The sequence below is a fragment of the Copadichromis virginalis genome, linkage group LG6 (assembly GCF_057382275.1).
Source record: "Copadichromis virginalis isolate Kocher_CV1m ecotype Utaka linkage group LG6, C_Virginalis_male_GT1.1, whole genome shotgun sequence".
Classification (NCBI taxonomy): Eukaryota; Metazoa; Chordata; class Actinopteri; order Cichliformes; family Cichlidae; genus Copadichromis; species Copadichromis virginalis.
In genome coordinates this window covers 17,846,584-17,865,747 of record NC_140623.1, presented here as the reverse complement: position 1 = coordinate 17,865,747, position 19,164 = coordinate 17,846,584, and the positions used below count along the sequence as shown (strand labels likewise).

Here is a 19,164-nt window from a genome sequence, read left to right as displayed (position 1 = left end):
TGCGAACTCATAATGCTCATGATATGCATGTTCCACAGTCAATAACTCCTTCCAGGTTGGCAGCGAGTGTGGGTGAAGTTCAGAGATTAAAAATGTAGTTTGGCTGCAAGAAGATGAAGCGGTATAATTTTAAATGCCAATCTGATTTTGTCGACATGCTGTTGCAACAAATTGAGTTGGCTTTGCTTGTTGCTTGATTGGAGGAAAATTTGCATTTAAAGTTGGGAATTTGCCTGCTTTCTTTTATGCATATTAAAAATACTAAAAAGAAACTAATACCGTTTTTTGGGGTGGGGGGTTTCGATTACTTGTTTTATTTTGTCACTATGGAGGTCTTCAAACAGTCACTGCTATGTAATTAGGATGTAAATGATGAACCTAGTCAGGGGGGTTAAACTTGTGTGGACTGACCACTTCCAAAAAGCAGACTGATGGAGAGGACTGTGGACTCTGGGACATTACTTAGTTGAGAAGTTTTACCTCAGCATTTTAGTTACCGTACCCTTATCATTATTGACGTGCTATATTAAATCAACACAGTGTTTTTCTAATTTGTCTTTTACTTCCATGACCTGCTGAAGTAAAACGGCCTCAATCTCCTCTCTCTCTGAGGCTAAGTAGCTTTGGCCACTATCCAGCTGCAGTGTGAAAGTACCTTCAGATGAACTTGGTTATCTCAACGCGTGCACCGTCTAATTCCATCTCCTGGCCTGGCCACATTAATCATTGCTGTGTGCAGACCCTATAAAACAGTGTGCCAGCTATTTCTGTCCCTCTTGCTCACTTTAACTCTCCTTCTCCCTCCCACCGCCCCCCAACCCGTCTCTCTTTCTCTCACTATCTCTGCGAAGGAGCCTTCCTGAGCCGCTGATGACCTATGAACTTTACAAAGAGTTCATTAGCCCCGCAAGTAAGTTCTACCGCCTCATGTACCAGCTCTTCATCTGAGCGCAGACCATACGCAAACAGAAGTGTATGTATGTGCCGTATCAGTGCGAAATGGGCATTTTATCAATTGAAGCAGCTGAGTTCATTACTTAGTTCTTCTTCGGGGGGTTATTGAAAAGGAGCAGTGAAGTGAGACACAGTAAAAACACTTTTAAATTAAATTTTACTAACTTTGTTTAAACTTTGTGCTTTTAAGGGAAGTTGGGCAACAGTGGTCACCTTTCTTATGTCTGAAAGCTATTGTGTGGTGTGTGCGTGTCTTGATTGCTAATTATCGCCTTTTTATGTCTTCCTGCGTGGTATCAGTGTGTTACTCGCAGCACTCAGTGCATTTGTTCTTGATTCTAACCCTACCAAAGAGGCTTTCAGCTCCCTTTGGCTTAGTTGCATTTGTCTTTTCATTGCAGATGAGCTTATTCCAATCTCCATATAATCGCTACCTGTTTAACATGGGACTAAATTTGTGGCCAAAAAAGCCATTAAAGATCCTGGATCAAAATCATCCAGTGACCTTGAAGAGGAAAAAAAAAGAAGGGAAAAAATAGGGGTTTTTTTCTGCCCACATAACATAATTTCTGTATGAAATGTTTTAAATCAAGCCAAACTTGAATCTTATTACAACAAGTGCTATAATTGGATCAGGTTGACATTTTTATCAGGCGCTCGCAATGCCCTCATAACGAGGGGGGAAAAATGGATTAGCAATGAATATTTTTTTTGATGGATGACAGCATCCATAAGAAGCTTTTGCCATGTTTAAATCCTTGTCGTTCCCATAGTAATGATATTTTGTGTGCCTGTGTGTGTTAGTGCGTGGGCGGTCAGATGCCCATGTGTGAGGAAGTGTTTAAGAGATGATCTTGGGGGTTTTAACACAACCCTTTATACGGTAGCGACAGTAACGTAAAGCTATCTTCTCCGCCAGCATAGTGGTCCCTGCTGCCAAATTCTGGGAGGCTTCAGACCATATATCACCATCACACCTCTTCTTCATTTATTTGAACTGGGATGCATTTTCCTCTAATGCTTAATCCCATACACTTGAGAGGGATAGCCTCTGATTGTTGCACGCTTAAAGGTCCACCAACTTTTGCTCATTTTAAAACATTCCCAGACTTCCGATAAATACTTTTAGGCCTTTTTGAAGTAACATAGAGCTCTTTACCTCGAAACCTCACTCAAATCAGCAGCGACTAGAATTTTTCATCATCTATTTAAATTTCCTACTGTACAGTGTACCATCTGAGCTGTGCTGGCTCCTTGCCATGCGAGGAGCACAGAGAATTCCTTGTAGTTTAATATGAGTACACGGCTGTTTCTGCATTTGAACAGAGGGCGGTAGTCCCGAGTCTCGCATCCAAGCCGTCCACTGCCTGGTCCACAAACTACCGGAGAGGAATCGACAAGTCCTCGGGCTGCTTATGAAGCATCTGGCCAAGTGAGTGTTCATAGTTCCTTGGTCATAGTTCAGCCAATCTCCACCCCCTCTCTCTCTCTCTCTCTCTCTCTCTCTCTCAGTTCTCTCTTTCTGCTCTTCCTGTCTGTCTCCTTATTCTCACTCCACATGCTTTTTCTCTCTCTCTCTCCCTCACTCCCACTCTTTTCACTCCCCCTTCCCTGCTGTCACTCCATCTCTTCTCTGTCTACTCAGTGACTGCTGGGTAAGAAAATTGATGCCACTAGCGTCTCGATTCTTTTTTCTTTTCTTTTTCTTTTTCTTTTTCTAAGGTCATTTTGTTGTATATTTAAAGTTGTCGAGGGAGGATTGAGTAGCCTGCCGTACCTGTTCATCATGCTGTTTTGCAGCCCACGGGCGAAACGAAATGAAATAGACCACTCAAATTAAGCCCTCTCTTGAGATTACTGTATACACCCCTGGACGGACCACTATTGTGCATCATTCCATTTGCGAGATTAGATAGGAAGAAAGATTTTAAGAAATAATGTTAGCTAACATTACAAGGTTTTACCTCAGCAAGCTTTTTATAAACTAAATATGAGCAAATTGAAGATAAGTAAATAATCCCTCTTCCCTGAGGCAGTGAAAGTCTGGTGGATCTTATTTCATAGAAACCCGCTGCAGAATCAGGCTGTGGTAAAAAGGCAGCGCTATTGAAATTGAATTTGGATTATCCAGCGTGAAATTCTCCAGACTGGAGAGACTCGAATATTTTTCTGAAGTTGGCGTGTGTGCATGTCCTGCAGGGGAAGGAAGCAAAGCCAGAATTTCACACTCCTATCTGAAATGGTTTCAGAGATGTTATAAATGTGAGTTGTCACCAATGTTTTTGTCTTCAAAGGCATCCTTTGAAGCTATTTAAACTGTCTCTCTGCAGCTGCACTGCATATCATCATATTTGGAGTATGAAATCTCTTCACCTGTCCGTATAACTTTTTCTTCAAATAAAGGTTTTTTTCAACTTTTCTTTTTCTTGACCACTTAATATAGTTGTACCTATTGAACTCCCAGTTTTGGAATGGATGTAGGTGACATTAAATAAAACTCCAGTCTTTCCTCAATGTAAATATCATTTGGTAAGGTGGATCCATCCCCTGGCCTCTTTACATGTCAGCGTTGGCAATATGATGAAGAGATTAATACATACTCGCATTCAGAACACAAAGAGAAAGCTTAATCAATGGCCATGTTGTGTGCTTTTGAAAAGAAAATCTGAAAAAAATCCCCCAGAATAATTATATGTGAACAAAAATATTAATAGAAAGTTCATAGTAATTAAACTTAATTGTAGTGTCTTTTAAGCGTTTTATATACATTTCATATGACACAAAGCATCATACAGTGCTGCAAGGTGTCATTTTGGCTAATGTCTTTCACAATTACTAAAGTAAAAGTAAAACTTGAAAGTGTGATTTTTAAAAAAATATATGCTTGACTCTAATGCCATCAACAAGTGACAAAACAATAAAAGGGATGTTGTTTAAAGTTAAAAAACAAACAAACAGAACTGATCAGTAATGTGATTGTGAATGCCACTGAGTCAGAGGAAAAGACTCCGCGGTACTTTCAGCTGCTCCCTTATTTCTGCTCCCAAAGGATCAGCACAGCAAATGTATCTGCATATTTGATTTGGCACACATTTTACATGAAATACCCTTATCCTCACATTTACCAGCACTAGGAGTTCATGAACAAGCCACCCTTCTTTTAGACTAGCTTCGTGTCTCTTGCCCATCTCAAACCAGGGGTCTTTTGGATGTAAGGTGAATGTGTTAACCGCTGCTATGCTCTGAAAGACTACAGGAGCAAATATTTCGGCAGCAGTTTTAAAAATTCTCAAACTAAAATTGCAGAGAATTTGGGCATCTGAAATTAGTAATTACTTTTAGGAGTCACAACCAGAATCTGTAATGGCATGGGGTTACATTAATGCATATAGCAAGGGTGATTTTCATCTGTGAAGGCACCATAATTATTAAAAAGATGTGCACAGATTTTGCTAAACCACACTCTGTGGCATAGTCCAAAATGAAAGGATGCTAAACTGGTTCTACCTACAATCCTACATTGACGAGTCATCCATGAGTCCTTTCCTGACATGGAAAACATTGTACAGTACATGGATACTGGGTCATGTTTGCATTAGTATTCCCCCTGGGTTTATTGAGAAATGTAAGAATGACAAAAAGAGACAGCATACGCATGCATACTGTGCATAATGTGCTTCAAGACTTGTTGCCCTTGTGCCCACAAGCATTGTCAACAGTGACACTAGAGTAGTGTAACTTCACTCTTTAGTTCCATCTGTCACTGTCACTAGAAGCAGTGTCCCTGTGTTTTCGGGCCTGTGTGTGCTTCAGCTGCCCCTTTACTAAATAAGGAATGGCGATTCTAGATGACAACAGCAAAAATTCAAACCTTTCAGTGAGCTGAACAAGATTTGCAGTCTTAATCGTGTGTTTCTATCTGCTAATGTGACTGCATGCAGTTTAGACTTGTGTTGTAGAGAAAATAAGTAGTGTCACACACGCCAAGTTGGTAAGATTGCAATCGCAACTGTGGCCAGGGCGCTCATACAAACACGAAGCTGACAAGTTCAAACACCATCAGATTAATGGGAAGGAGTGCATGTCTGAAAGGGCCGATTGGCGTCATAATGAAATTACAAATACAAATACAAATAACAAAGGAGGCCCCGCAGCTGAAACCCTATCTCAAGCGAGAAACGTTTGGCTTTTAAAACTACAGCAGTTGGTCTCCTCAGTTACCAGTCACAGGAGAGATGCTGGAGTGCAGCAATAAGCATTGGCCCTGTCCTAACTTTTTGGGATTTGTTGCTGGCATCAAATTCATTATTTTACATTGGGTTTAAAAATGTCTTTGAACTAGCTGTTGCATAGGCCACCATCTACTAATTTAATGAGCTGGAAGATGAGTGCATCCAGATCTGGGTGGTTTACCACCTCCAGTTTTGAAGGGTAGAAAAAACTTGTCTTGTGTTCAAGGGCTGTTTTTCAGCCAGCGACTAAGCCTTTATTTAACATTATTTTTGGATTCCCTTTCTCATCTGCTTATGTAACTTTTTTGGGGGGAGGGGGAAATAATGACCCATTACAGTTACGCTACTGGAGCTCTGCCCTTTTTTATTCTTGGACTACCCTGTCTTTGTGAAGTTAAGTTGTTTAGTTGAAATTAAGCGGCTATAATGTGAGTGGTTATTTTCCCCAGCGTGGCGGCACACAGCAAGCAGAATCTGATGACCGTGGCCAACCTGGGCGTGGTGTTTGGACCCACATTAATGAGGCCACAGGAGGAGACTGTCGCCGCCATCATGGACCTTAAGTTCCAAAACATTGTGGTGGAAATCCTCATTGAACACCATGAAAAGGTAACACACAGACTTTATAATCTATCATATGCCTAGTGGAGTGCACTCTATAGACTGTATAAGTGTCTATGGGAATATCCTTCTATTGTATTCTATTGACTTTTTTTGATTGTACACACGTTAACTGTGTTGACTCTTCACATTGGATTCATCCTGCGAGTGCAACATTTTCTATACAACTGTTTTGCAATTCGCAGTCCACAACTATATTCACTAAAACCTAAGCACTGTAGGCAGCGCCAGGTAACAAGTGACAGCACGAAATGAAATCTGAGGTGACATGACATCAGTAAGCTGCTCACAGCACCTTGTTGTTTACCTACCTATGTGGTGCATAATTACTCGAAACTGACAGATTATAAATGTGCTAGTGCAGCAAAAAATGTGTTTGCGAGTCTTTTTTGGAACGGGGCGCTTTATTACTGTTAGAGGTTTTGTGTTTCGCTTCCTAAATTATTATTTGGTACTTCTCTGCTGGAACAGAAGTGCACGTACTGTACTATGTCTGACAGAAGAGTTTCATCTGGATCGAATAAGAGTCTCAATTAGGGGAGATGTGATGCTCTTTTCTTCTGCAGGTATTCTTGTTTTTGGTGAGGGTGGTTTATACGTGTGCATTGAAAACCTTTTTTTGCTTTCTTGAGTAAGTGTTCTGGCAAAAACATGCATCATACTAGATGATGGGGTAATTTGTGGCTATTGGAAGCTTTTCCGAGTTGACATAGAGCTCAGATAATGAAACATGCTCGGACAGAATACCCTTCACCCAGTTATTGAGGCGCAGAGAAGCTCGATGTTAGTTTAATTTACATATTTTTGTGTGGCTCTCCAATAGGGGGAGCCCTAAGTGCTTCTACCAGAATCAAACACATGGTTTTCTCTTCAATTTCAGCCTTTTGATTACTCCGTAGATTGTTGCACACATTTTATTACATTCAGAAAGGCCTGTCTGAATGCATTTATTTTGGTTGTGAGTTGTTTCATAACCTGTAGTTCACAGGATCATATAATCTCCCCCAGAATGTCATTAATCGGTGTCAATCCTCAAACGGGGATAATTCTCCGTGTCAGAAGAGAAAAAGGTTTGAGATTAGTTTTCTAATCTGTTTGGAGCAGAGCTGCACTCGCTGCATAGAATCAGATGAAACCGGGAGCTCGTCGTGTTTATTTTCCTTCCAAGCTTCATTAAAATGAAGAAGAGGCGTGTTGCGAATAATGTCTCCACCCAAACTCACAAATCTAAAACGGGGTGTGAGAAAATACAGAAAAAACAACACCAGCAAAAACAACACCAGCCAGCCCCGCGCGCACCGCTAGTGTCCTTAGACTACCTAGAGGTATCCAGCACTGGCCGGGTGATAAAAGATGTAGTGTTAGAATGCAGCAAGAGCATTTTAGAAAGTACAGCATGTTTGAGCAGGGGAAAAGTTGAGCAGACAGACAGACGGGCATTAACTTCCCTCACAGCTGAGTCCCACTCCAGACTGTTGATACCCCCAGATACCAACAGTAGACTCTGCTTTACATTCACCTCCATCTGCAGAGAGAGGCGAGAGGGGAAGAGAGAGGCAGCACAAACTCTCAGCCATATCAGATTTCTCACTTTTTCTATCTGCCTCTCTCCTACAAACTTTTTCTCTCATGCCCCCACCCCCCCCTCCCCCTCCTCTATCTGCCTCTCCGTTCACACTCTCGCTCACTTTCTCTCTCTCTCCTCTCCCTTCCCTACCTCCCTCCTCTCCTCATCTGTGATCCTTTCTGAGGCTCTGCTGAGACTTCCTCTTCTCTGCAGCCCTATTCTCTTTTAACTCCACATCTGAAGTTTATATGTAAACACGGGCCCGGTGTAAACAGGCTTTGCCAGTTGGCCAGTCCTCCTCAAGTCCAAACCTTGTTTATTTGACTTTGGATCAATTTTTTTCGGAGGAAAAACGTCACCTTAACTTAGCCCTGGATTTCTAGATGGGGAAGTGATTATTTATTTATTTAGTTATTTTTTAATTTTTTGGCCACACACACACACACACACACACACACACACACATGCGCACACACACACACACACACACGAATCTGTTCACATGCAGTTTTTAGGGTCCAATCAATGAGCAGCTCAACTTTTCCTAGGAGAACTTGCTGCTGCTGCAAATATCTTTTTCCATCCACAACTACATAAAGAGTGTGAGTTTTTCAAAACACATTGGTTCAGTTGAGGACATGCTGCAGCTCAACAGTCTAGGAGTATCTGCATTGTGTATGCTGTGTTTTGCTACACACTTATTCACATGTGTATTCAGATCTTTACAGATGCTCCCGAGTCATGCCCTCTCTCACCTGCTGCCCCAGTGCTCTGTGCTCCCACGAGGCAGTCCAAGAAAATGAGTCGACAGAATCGGCCTTTGGCTGTCTACAATCCGCAAGCCCTTGACATTCAGAATGGTAAGAGATGTACAAGTTTGTACCTGTATATTTTCACATTTCTCGGTGTGTTAAATAAAAGGTGTTGTGAATGTGTTTAGGAATTTATTTATTTTTTTGCTCTAGAAGTTCAAATGCTCCTCACTTTAGCTGTAAAGCACTATAGTGATTCAGCAAGCATCTCACTTAGCATTTATTCATTTGTAGGGCCCAAGAGGTCTTAAGTGGCAACAAGTGAGTAATACCTGCCCTGAGACTTTTAGTAAGTGCAAATGAACTGAACATAAATCTGTTATGTTGGAAAATATTATTTTACTTCCATTTCCATGTGCGGCTATGTGGATACACCACACAGCAACTCAATACATTTAGGCATGTAGATATGGTGAAGATGACCTGCTGAAGCTCAAACCGATAACTTTGATCGTCGCACGGTTGTCGGTGCCAGACAGGCTGGTCTATAGAATATAGCAAAGTATTTCAGAAACTGCTGATCTACTGGGATTTTCCCCACACAGTCATCTCTAGAGATTACAGAGATGAAACAAGAAAGAAACTATACAGTGAGGGTAAAAATGTATTGTTGATGTCAATGGAGAATAGCCATACTGTTTCAAGCTGAGAGGAAGGCAACAGTAACTACTGGTTACAACCAAGGTACGCAGAAGAGCATCTCGGAATGCACAACTCAGTAAGTCATGAAGCAGATGGCCTGCAGCAGCAAAAGACCACGCTGGATGTCGGTCCTAAGCTACGAACAGGAAACCAAGGCTGCTGCTGGACCAAAATGGAAAACTATATAGACTTTGCCTGGTCTGATGAGTCTCGATTTCTGTTGCAGTATTCAGATAACAGGGCCAGAATTTAGTGCAAACAACATGAAAGCATAGAGCTGGCCTGGCTTGTATCAGTGGTTCGAACTGGTAGTAGTGCAGTGGTGCAGAAAATATTTTCTTGACACATTTTGGGCCAACTAGTACCAACTGACCATCATTCAAAAAGCCACTGTTTAGCTTAGTATGGCTGCTGACTGTGTCTATGCCTTTATGACCACAGCATGCCCATCTTCTGATGGCTGCTTCCAGGAGGATAACGCACCACGCCACAAAGCTCAAATCGTCTCAAACTGATTTCTTTTACATGACGATGAGTTCACTGTACCCAAATGGCCTCTACAGTAGGGCTGGGCCATATCATACCGTTCACGGTAATACCGGTATAATGTTGGGCAACGATAAGAAAATGAAATATCGCGATAGATTATGGGTAAAACGCGCATGCGCAGTGCCTTTGTTTTCATACGCACATGGCGGAAAATGAGAAGGTCGAAAGCGGATCGTTGAATGAAACGGATGAACCAGAATTGGTTTGTAAAAATGAGGCAACTTCAGTGGCGTGGAACTGGTTTAGCTTTCGTCCGTCAGATACACAACAAAGCACTATTTTTGGTAGAGCATGCTAGCGGGCCGTCGTTATTACCGTGTTTTTTTTGGAAAACACGGCACACTTAAAATCAATCCTTTGATTTTTCTGAAAATCGACAGTGCCCCTTATAATCCCGTGTGCCTTATGTATGAATTCCGGTTGTGTTTACTGACCTCGAAACGATTTTATGTCGTACACGGCGCTCGAAAATCTATCAAATGTTTGAGTACGACTTTGCTAAGCTACAAAGCCGCACCGCTTGATGGATTGTTGGAGCATTACGGCTATCGTAGGCAGACGCCTCGCGGAGTGATACGTACTTCAACATAATATTACCGTATTGTGTGTGTATAACCTCTTTTTAAGTTTTGTGGATATTATGCATGGTTATGCTGAGGATATGTCGGCCAATTTCCACTGGAAATGCCTTTTGGTTAAACTGTCAGCAAGGAATTTGCACTGTTACATTTTTAGATAACTTTAATGCACATAAAAAAACAGCTGCTTGTTTAAGTGAAAATATATTGATGTTTGGGGTTTTTTTTTTCACTAACAAAGGTGTGGAGTTGTAAAGTATTTTGTCTAGTGTTAATTATATTGTCAGTTATATCGTTATTGCAAATTTTCAAATGTATATCGTGATAAATATTTTTGGTCATATTGCCCTGCTCTATTCTACAGTCACTAGATCTCAGTTCAATAGAGCCGCCAATTTGCAGCCAAAAGAATTTTCTGCAAATTTGTGACGCTATCATGTCAATATGGACCAAAACCCCTGAGGAATGTTTTCAGCACTTTGTTGAATCTATGCAGCAAAAAATTAAGACAGTTCTGAAGGAAAAGGGGGGTCTACGCTGGTTCTAGGTCTACACAAGGAAGCTGCCAGTTGAGATTCTGTTGAGGGGCAATTTAAAATCCAACATGTATTGTCTTAAAGAACCTGAAAAGGGAAAACTTTAGTGCTAATTTATTTTAGTGCTAATTTGTACACTCATACATATTTTGTGCATTAATTATCATAATAGAGTGTTGCCAGGTTGTGAGGTGCACCAAGGAGGTTAGGCTTTATGTAATACAGTGTTGTTGAACAGAAACACAAAGTCAAAATATCCAGAATTATCATGAAGTCGAATCAGCATCTTTCTAATGGGCGGTTTAAACAAAAACTAAACATTATCACTGTCGGATGCATTCAGGCAACAATATTAGTATCCATTAGTTTGAGGTGGGTGTAACAAATAAACTGGCAACTAAGTGTATTTACCGCTGATCCCTGCTGAGCTCTAAATCACTCACTCTGTCTGTTCCCTTATGAGTGCTATGCAGAATAACAGTGTCTACAGATGACACACTAAACTTAATCACCTTCTTTCTCTAATACTGTTTGAAGGGATTTGCATCTGGGTCTTTTCTGTGTTTTTGTTTACTTAAAAATTTACTTTCTCTAAAGATTGACTGGGAGACTGCAGCATAAGAGAGTCCCACTCTGGTACATCAGGAGAGCTGGTCACCTGACCCACTGACCCAAACACTCTAACTCTAGCAGTTTCTGATCCACAGCCAGTTAAATCCCCCCCCCCCCCCCCCACACACACACACACACACACAATACCAAAGGAGTCTAAATCTGCTTACCAGATTGCCTCTCTTTGTCTCCCTTGTGCTAGCTTTTACTGTGGGGTATTTTAATATCAGGGATGAAAGGCATAATCCTTTTTTAACCTTTGTGTCTTTTATATGGGTCCCACATAATAAGAGTAAAAGCAATTTAAGAATGCTGAAGTGGGTAAGAGAGAGCAGTGTTTATGTATGCGTGTGACTCTTCTTATGATTCTACGTGCCGTGCTGGGTGTCTGATATCCTCGCAGATGTGACGGCACGCTATGCGTAGAGAGGTGCTTTAATCAGAGTATTTGTGTCAGGAAGCTTTCCAACAACTGTGGTTTACAAGGCTCTTATTCTCAAGATGATTACAGATCACTTGCATGTTTGTTACTGATTTAATTAAAATGTAAAAGGTGCTAAAGATTTAGCTGCCAGTTTATTACTGTTGGGTGTGTTTTGCTTTTTTAATATTTATTTCATCAGATGTGATCTTTTTCTTAGAGCACTTTACAAAAAAATGTACTGTCAAAATCTGTAGATAAAATTATATAATAATGCATAAAATAAATTGAACTCATTCTCATTATAAAGTGGTCTCAAGTTTAATCAATAGATTTTTTTTAACTTTTAACTTTAACTTTTTTCCACTAGAGAAGCTTTGCATAATTTACAGTATAAATTAATCTTTGGTGCAGACCCTCAGGCCATCTTCTGTCTCTTACAACCAGATTTATATCCTGACATCACCACCTTCTAAGCAAACTTTCTTTTGGTGGGTTTCCACCTCTAAACAAAAGACTTGAACAGTAGGCTAGCAACAATATTCTGCTCACATCTAGTGCTGCGTATAAGAAGCAAGTTGTAACAACAACTGCTTCATTTTTCACCATGACAATGATCCCAAACAGACTGCCGGCGCAGTAAAAGCATACTTGGATAGAAAAACTCACAGTGTAACACTGTTGGTCATCGATTGGCCTCCCCAGAGCTCGGGCCTCAATATTATTGACGCAGTGTGGGATCATCTTGAGAGAATAGTGCCAGCAGCCAACATCCAAAGAAGAGCTTTGAATGTCCTTCAAGAAGCCTGGAGAACTATTCCTGAAGCAGCTGCCTAAGAAAGATCAGGCTGTGTTCATAACAAATATTGACTTTCAAGTTCATTAGAAATGTACAAACTCTGTTTTTGGCCTATATATTGTACTTCCATGTATGTTTGCACATGTTTCAATAAATCACTGCACACATTTCCTATTTTATTAGCAAAATATAAAGAAATGAGGGTGGCTCAAGAGTTTATCACTGTACTGTACACAAAGCCAGTTCTTAGACATTTTCATAATTGATGTATTTATCGGGGGAGAGATAAATGTTGTATTTTGTGGTTTTGTTTTTTTTGTTTTTTTACATTTATCCTTTTGTGCCTCCCTCATCTCCTAAAAGCACAATCTTTACGTCACAGTAAAAGTGAAAAACAAGAGCTCGGCTCTCCCAGCTGTCTCTTAGGTTCCTGTCTATGACTTCACAAGTGTAACGAACAACACAAACTTGGTTGTAAGTCTCGCCTGCTTTGACAGCAGTTTGATTTACAAAGTCCCTTGTTGATGCAGGATTGTTTTCATGTGTTGATAAATTATTCATCTGTTTTATCGTCGGCGAGCTTGAGCAGACTGAACCTTTTACCATTGACTAAAATTATTTAAAAAGATGTAATTAACTCAAACAAACACATGTTAATTGTTTATCCCAGTGTCAACAGTGGGAGACAGTTCCAGCCCAGCTCCAGATGAGACATCAATGGGCAGCAATGAATCTGTGTCATCGCAGTCATCATCAGCCTCGGCCTCAGAGGTGAATATGGAGAAGAGTGACCACGCCCCTCTTAATGCCAGCCTCTCCTCAGGCAGCAACTCCGGGTGAGTTCTTCACTAAGTCTCAAATCGATATGTCGCATGCGGGCGCTCAGAATGCATGTTTGTGAGGTGAGATCTTCAGCTATCAGGCCACAAATGAAAATGATTTCAAATTAGTAGTGCTTCACATCAAGTTATCCCATTCTCAAAGGTAAACTCTGTTTTTAATAACTAATGTTTGATTAGAGTGTTTTCTAATTAACTGGTCTTTGCTTCCAAAGCACAGCTGTTAGTCTGGTAATCAGTCTTTGGGCCAATTTCCTCTCACTTAATGTATTGATTCATTTAACATATGAATCGTTGAACTTCTCAGAAGTGTAGGGGATGATTCAGAGGAAAAGGCAAACTCCAAATAAGAGAGAAGGACATTATTTTAATTGTAGGCTTTTTATTCACTTGCATTTTGTATTGACGTGGTTACTGTGATTCTGTGAGAACCTGTTCTTATGTATATTCATATTCTTTTTAGTCTCTTGTTAGTGTTTTTGGAGCAGAAATCTTCCATTAAATCAATTGGATTTTAGGTTTTTTGTCTTCCAGTTCAAACCGGTGTAGTTTAATCAGACCATCGGGGATTCGATGCTCCCCTCGTCCAGTTTGAAAACGTCCTTAGAAAAGCACATCTTTTAGCAACATGTTAGCGTTTGATTCAGGGCACCGTTGGTCATCCTCAGCTGGCAGAAAATTGAAATTCCCTTTCACACCCTTACATTTTTGCATCATCTGGCTCGACAGTAACTTTGATGCACACTTGCGGAGTAAAATGAAGAATGAAATACTTTGAATATTGGCGCACATATTTCAGCAACAACCTGAGAATAGCGACTCTAAGCCAAAAGTCCAGCAACTTCTTCCTGTGGACATTATTAAAAAGGAAATTCATGTAAACACTTTGGGTTTCATTCATCATGGGAAGCAGTTGCACTTTTCTGCACTTAGCAGCTGCATCTCAGCTCCCTCTTTACAACTCTGGGCAAAAAGCATACTTGGCAAGATAAAACAATCATTATTAATAATGCACACTTACCTATTTTTGAACATTGTGAATCGTGGAAAACGAGCATCTCAGTTCTCGTGTGAATCACGCGTTTGCTAACCTGTAATGCACATTACGCAGTTGCCATTTTTGAGTTTAATTAAATAACAGATTATTCAAGGTAAAGTGGAATTAATTATTGGAGTGTCAGCCCCATTGTTCTTGCTATTACTCTTTTGTACTAGATGGGAAATGCATTAATAGCTGGAATGCATTGCCATGCCTCTCTCCCTCTCTCTCCCTCGCTGGCTTCTCCTTTCTGTCCTCACTGCTAAGTCCTTGGTCCTTTTTGTTGTTTTCAGCCTATGACTTGTCTTGAATGCTGATGTGAGAGATGAATTATTGGGTTATGCTGCAGATGTTAGATTCTCTGCTGTGTCATGTCTACACAGTCACCTTGGAATAGACTTGTCTTTTTTTCCCTCATTCACTGTCCCTCTCTCCTTTTCCATCAGCTGAAAAGAGTTGTAAAATAAAAGCAAATCCTCCTCACACCTTGACAGAGGACAATGTGATTCTTCTCTCTGTGACCTCTGTGGGTGCCTGCCCGCCTGTGAGTGTAGGCATGTTTAGTTTTTTTTCTAAGTTGCAGGATTAGACGGACAAGGCTCTATAGCCCTTATGTAACCAACTCTATTTTTTTCCCCTGTGGGTATTTTATTTATTTATTTTTTTGTGCTTTCCCACATATGTGGCATCATGTTGGAGGACGGAAGGAGCAACCAGGAGGAGGTCGTAAATCTCGGCTCTTATTTGTTTGGGAGACAGGTGGCCGTGCGTTGGCCGTGTAAATCGTATTGACATTGGGGAGATATTCATCTTGTTTACCCTTATAGCCGCAGCCCCTGTCCCTTTATGAAGACTTGCGCCATATGTCACAGGGTGTCGCCCTGGCTTTGTTCGCTCATAAATCTTAGCATGTGAGATGGTAGAGACCTGTTAGCACAGCAGCTCTCTGGCGTGGAACCCAGGGATTCGGCGTGAGTCGTAGCCAAAAAGAGCAGTAGGGATGGCAATTGCTGCATTACTTCCAGCCACTCTCAGAAATGTGTTATCTGCTCTCTGGCGTGCTCAAAGGCGCACCTGGAAAGCAACATATTTTAGTCTCTGTCCTGCAGCATGGCAAAAATCTGCATGGTCATACAAAAAAAATGCATCCTGACTCACTGTATCATACAGTAACTCTTTGTGGGTATTTGCACGATTTATCTTCTCTGTCTACTTCCATGTCTTGCCTCATTTCTCCTCTTCTCCCTGAATTCACTCACAGCTTCTCCCAGCGGCTCAGTTGCCCAAAGTGCTGCCCAATGAGGTTACATTTTCTGGCCTTTTTTTTGTTTTGTTTTTTTGGCCTCCTTCTATCTCTGTGCTGCTGCCCCACCTCCAGCCCTCCAAGCCTCCCACTGGCAGACAGCTGTGGATCTTAAAATGGTGGATCAGAGCTTATTTCCTGCCCACCCAAACTGGAGATTGCTGGGCGAGCAGCTCGGCTATAGGTCTGATCCCACTTTCTACTAGAAACAGTACTAAATCCCACCGCTGCCTTTCGTCCTTTGGTAGAAAGACGGTCGATAGCCCCGCTCATCCCCATGTTAGCTCCACGCCAGGATCAACAAGGCTTGGATCCTCCAGGCTGAAATTCCTGCAGTAATGAGAAGCAGCAGTCCTCTGCTGTGCAATGCGTGATAACGTGTGATAACCCCAATGTTTATAACGATAAACCAGAAGACCTCCAGGTGCTGTTCACTTTGAAATTCCGTGTTTGCAATATTGTTTGAGTTTGATATAATGATGCCCTTTAGTTTTTACAATATGCCCTCTGCTCAATATAATATACATACACATCCTCACAACTTAATACTCTTAAAGAAAACTCTTGTGATAAATATTACCGGCATCTGAAAGGGGATTTTCATCCAGGCCTTTCATGCACTGCATTTTCAAGTCCCTATTTACTGTATCATCTTTACAGAAAAGGCTTAGCTAGGCCTGTGACGGGTAAAAAACAACGAAGAGCAATTCATGCTCGATGCTATTTTTGCTGAAGAGAAACGGTAAACGATTTCCCTCGCTTTGGCTTAGCTGTAATTGTGAAAGCAATTTTTGGATAAATCCATTTACCTCTGATGTATTTAACAAGTTTCTAGGGCAACCATGTGGCGTTCCCTGATTTCCCTAACTGTTTATTCTGTTATTATTATTTAGATATCTGTTTATTTTAAAGATCTTCACAGAGCTGCATAATCCTCTTCCCAGCTGTGAGAAACAGTCAGACAGATCATTTAACTTTTCTGAAATATGTGGATGTTGACATTTTCTCCTTTCAATATCATCTAATTTTGGATATGGCGTGTATGTGAGTGAGTTCACCTGCTGGTGGGTCAAGTGTTGGCGCTCCTCGGCTCTCCTCTCTTTTGGCTTCGACCCAGGCGGACAGTGGTTGTGCCTGGGACCAGGTTAATGAGTGGATTTGCTGCACTGCAGCGCACTGTCCCCCATGCTGATGTGGAGCAGCTGAGCACCACAGTGGCCCCACACTGCTGCAGAGCTATAAATCACCCACAGTCAGGCCAGGCCCAAACAGAACAGCCACCGCTGGGGATGGACAAGAGCACTGAGAGAAGCAGCGGAAGAAATGAGGGAAGACAGCAACTACGGGAGGCGAGGGGGTGGCGTGGGACGAAAACGTGAGCACAGCGCTGTGTTCACCTCCACCTATGTCCACATAACATCCCCAGCCATGTTCTCCCTTAAGGCTATCTCTCCCCCCACGTCTACTAGTGCCAACGTAACCACTATTCACAACATCCTCTCAACCTCCAGCCCCTCCCCAGCTGCTCCCTCTAATTGCCTTTATTAACGTCTCTATGGGAGCGGCAGCTAGGAGCAATTTGCTCATTATGTGCTGTATTAGCACTGGCCCTGGGGCAGGCATGGAGCACAGAGGGATGCCTGGCTGAGACTCCTGCTCTCCTCTGCTGCACTCTCCCTTTATCAGGACCCCTACCTCAGTCCTTCAGGTCGGCCATAGACTTGTTGGCCCTGACAACGAGTGTAAAGCACAGCTACTACTGCAACAGATAAAACTACAGTCAACGTGTGACTGTGCAGAACCTGCGCTCACTACTGTAGGTACAGGTTTTACCAAGAAAAGAAACGCATAATGGCTTGAGAACCTCTTCACGGGGTACACACACAAAAATCAGCTCAAGATGGTGACGTTAACTAATTAAAGTTTTCCTTCTGATTTTGCTATATTGTATATCTAAATGTTATATTTAATGGAATCTGGTGAAATAAAATTAAATTGATCGGTATATGTTTAGTTTACACCAAGCACATTTTCCTCACAAAAAAATCGCATTTGAGTAAATAAACCTTTGAGTTCATATATTTCAATTGCATTTATATTATAATGCTGCGTGAACAAGAACATTAATGCTGGTATCGTGTTGTTTTCATGGAAATGTGACTCCGTGCTATAGTGTAGTATGCCAACATTACTGTATGTATAAGATGTCCTTAGCCTTAATCTGCATTCTTTTTGATGGCCAGCAGGGGGTGACTCTTCTAGTTGCAAAACCAAGTGATTGTACAGAAGCCTGTGGTTACATGAGCCTACTTCTCTTTTGATTTATGACCTCACTAAACGCTAATTCTAAGTCTAAATGTTTCGTTTTGTTCTTTATGGTTGAATTAAGAATTAAATAAACTATAAATTGTGCAATATTCCAGTCAGAGACGCCCCTTTCTCATAGTGTTCAAAAAACAAGTCGTCAGCGGCTAAAAATCCAAAAATCCAAAGCGGGAAACCGATGGATTACATAATGCTGACCATAATTTCAGTCAGCAGACGACACTATGGAATCTGTGGTGACTAAGCTGCTCTGTTTTATTTGCAGATCTGCCACAGCAGCAGCCTCCTGCTCTGCTCCTGGATCGTCAGGAGAGCGTCAAACTGCTGCTACCAAAGCTACTTCTGACAAAGAAAGGCAAGAGGAAAGGTAAGACAGGGCTCTTTGCTAGTTTCTTCTCTAATTTCGTAATTGCAGTTGGCCTCTCTTCCGTGCTGTTTTGTCTGAATTGTTCACTATCACGCTCGCATCATGTTTGAATGTCATGCGGAAAAATTCTTTCGCTCTCTTTTCCTGTTTTAAATCACTTCCTCCGTTACTAACTCGCTGCTCTTATCTTGCGTGTCTCAATCGTCTAGCATCAGCGCAGCTTTTCACATCAATATTTTCCTTCTTTTTCTTTTCAATGTTGTTCACTCTTTGTGTGATTTGGTTACCTTTGATGAATTGAATGCCACACAAGCATTGGCCATAGCAGCAACCTTCTCCTTTGTCAAGCCTCAAATGGTACCTTGAGAGAAGTGGATGGGACTGTGCACGCAATGTCAGCCCATTGCACTGATCAATTGCCCTGCCTGCCTCCAAATAAATGCTCAGTTCATTCTCGGTGCCTTCAGATGTTGCTGAGGAGTATGCAAACAGCGTGGTAATTCTATGGGCAATCCATCAATGTTGTTTTCATCGAAATAAAAGTCTTCGTTTTTCCAAATGCGGTTCCACATGAGTGCATTCTTCCAAAATTCTTCTGAATTCAGGAACTTGGCTGAGCATTGTTGTATTGACAACTCTGTGACCACAAACTTTTTTCAGTTTGTATATCTTCTTTCTCCTTTCTCATCCTACATTGTTGCCTCTCTGCAGAAAGAATATGAAATATTTATCAGGGCATCATGCGTTGAAGGCACAATTTCTACATGGTAATGTTGCTGGCGTTCGAGATAACACTTTGCAATGGTGGGCAAAACAAGCTTTCTGTGGAGACGGTTTTTATGTTTTTGCCAACCGAATGGCATAAATACGTCTTTTTACTAACCTTTGCGGTGCGATGAATATGGTTTCTTTGACGGCGCTCTTTTACATCGGGCTGATTTAAAATGCAGCTTCTGAGCTCACAAATG

The 19,164-nt window shown here is 41.4% G+C and overlaps 1 protein-coding gene across 2 annotated transcripts in view; it reads left to right on the top strand.

Annotated features, from left to right (window-relative positions):
- The window catches only part of arhgap10 (Rho GTPase activating protein 10), a 52,658-nt gene that overhangs the window by 28,091 nt on the left and 5,403 nt on the right, over window positions 1–19,164 (top strand). For both annotated transcript variants that reach the window (XM_085459006.1, XM_085459005.1), the window contains exons 16-21: window positions 852–910; window positions 2,281–2,386; window positions 5,636–5,795; window positions 8,093–8,234; window positions 12,994–13,159; window positions 18,095–18,196. In XM_085459006.1, the coding sequence (XP_085315132.1) occupies window positions 852–910; window positions 2,281–2,386; window positions 5,636–5,795; window positions 8,093–8,234; window positions 12,994–13,159; window positions 18,095–18,196 (735 nt within the window). The remainder of the gene's footprint in view (window positions 1–851; window positions 911–2,280; window positions 2,387–5,635; window positions 5,796–8,092; window positions 8,235–12,993; window positions 13,160–18,094; window positions 18,197–19,164) is intronic.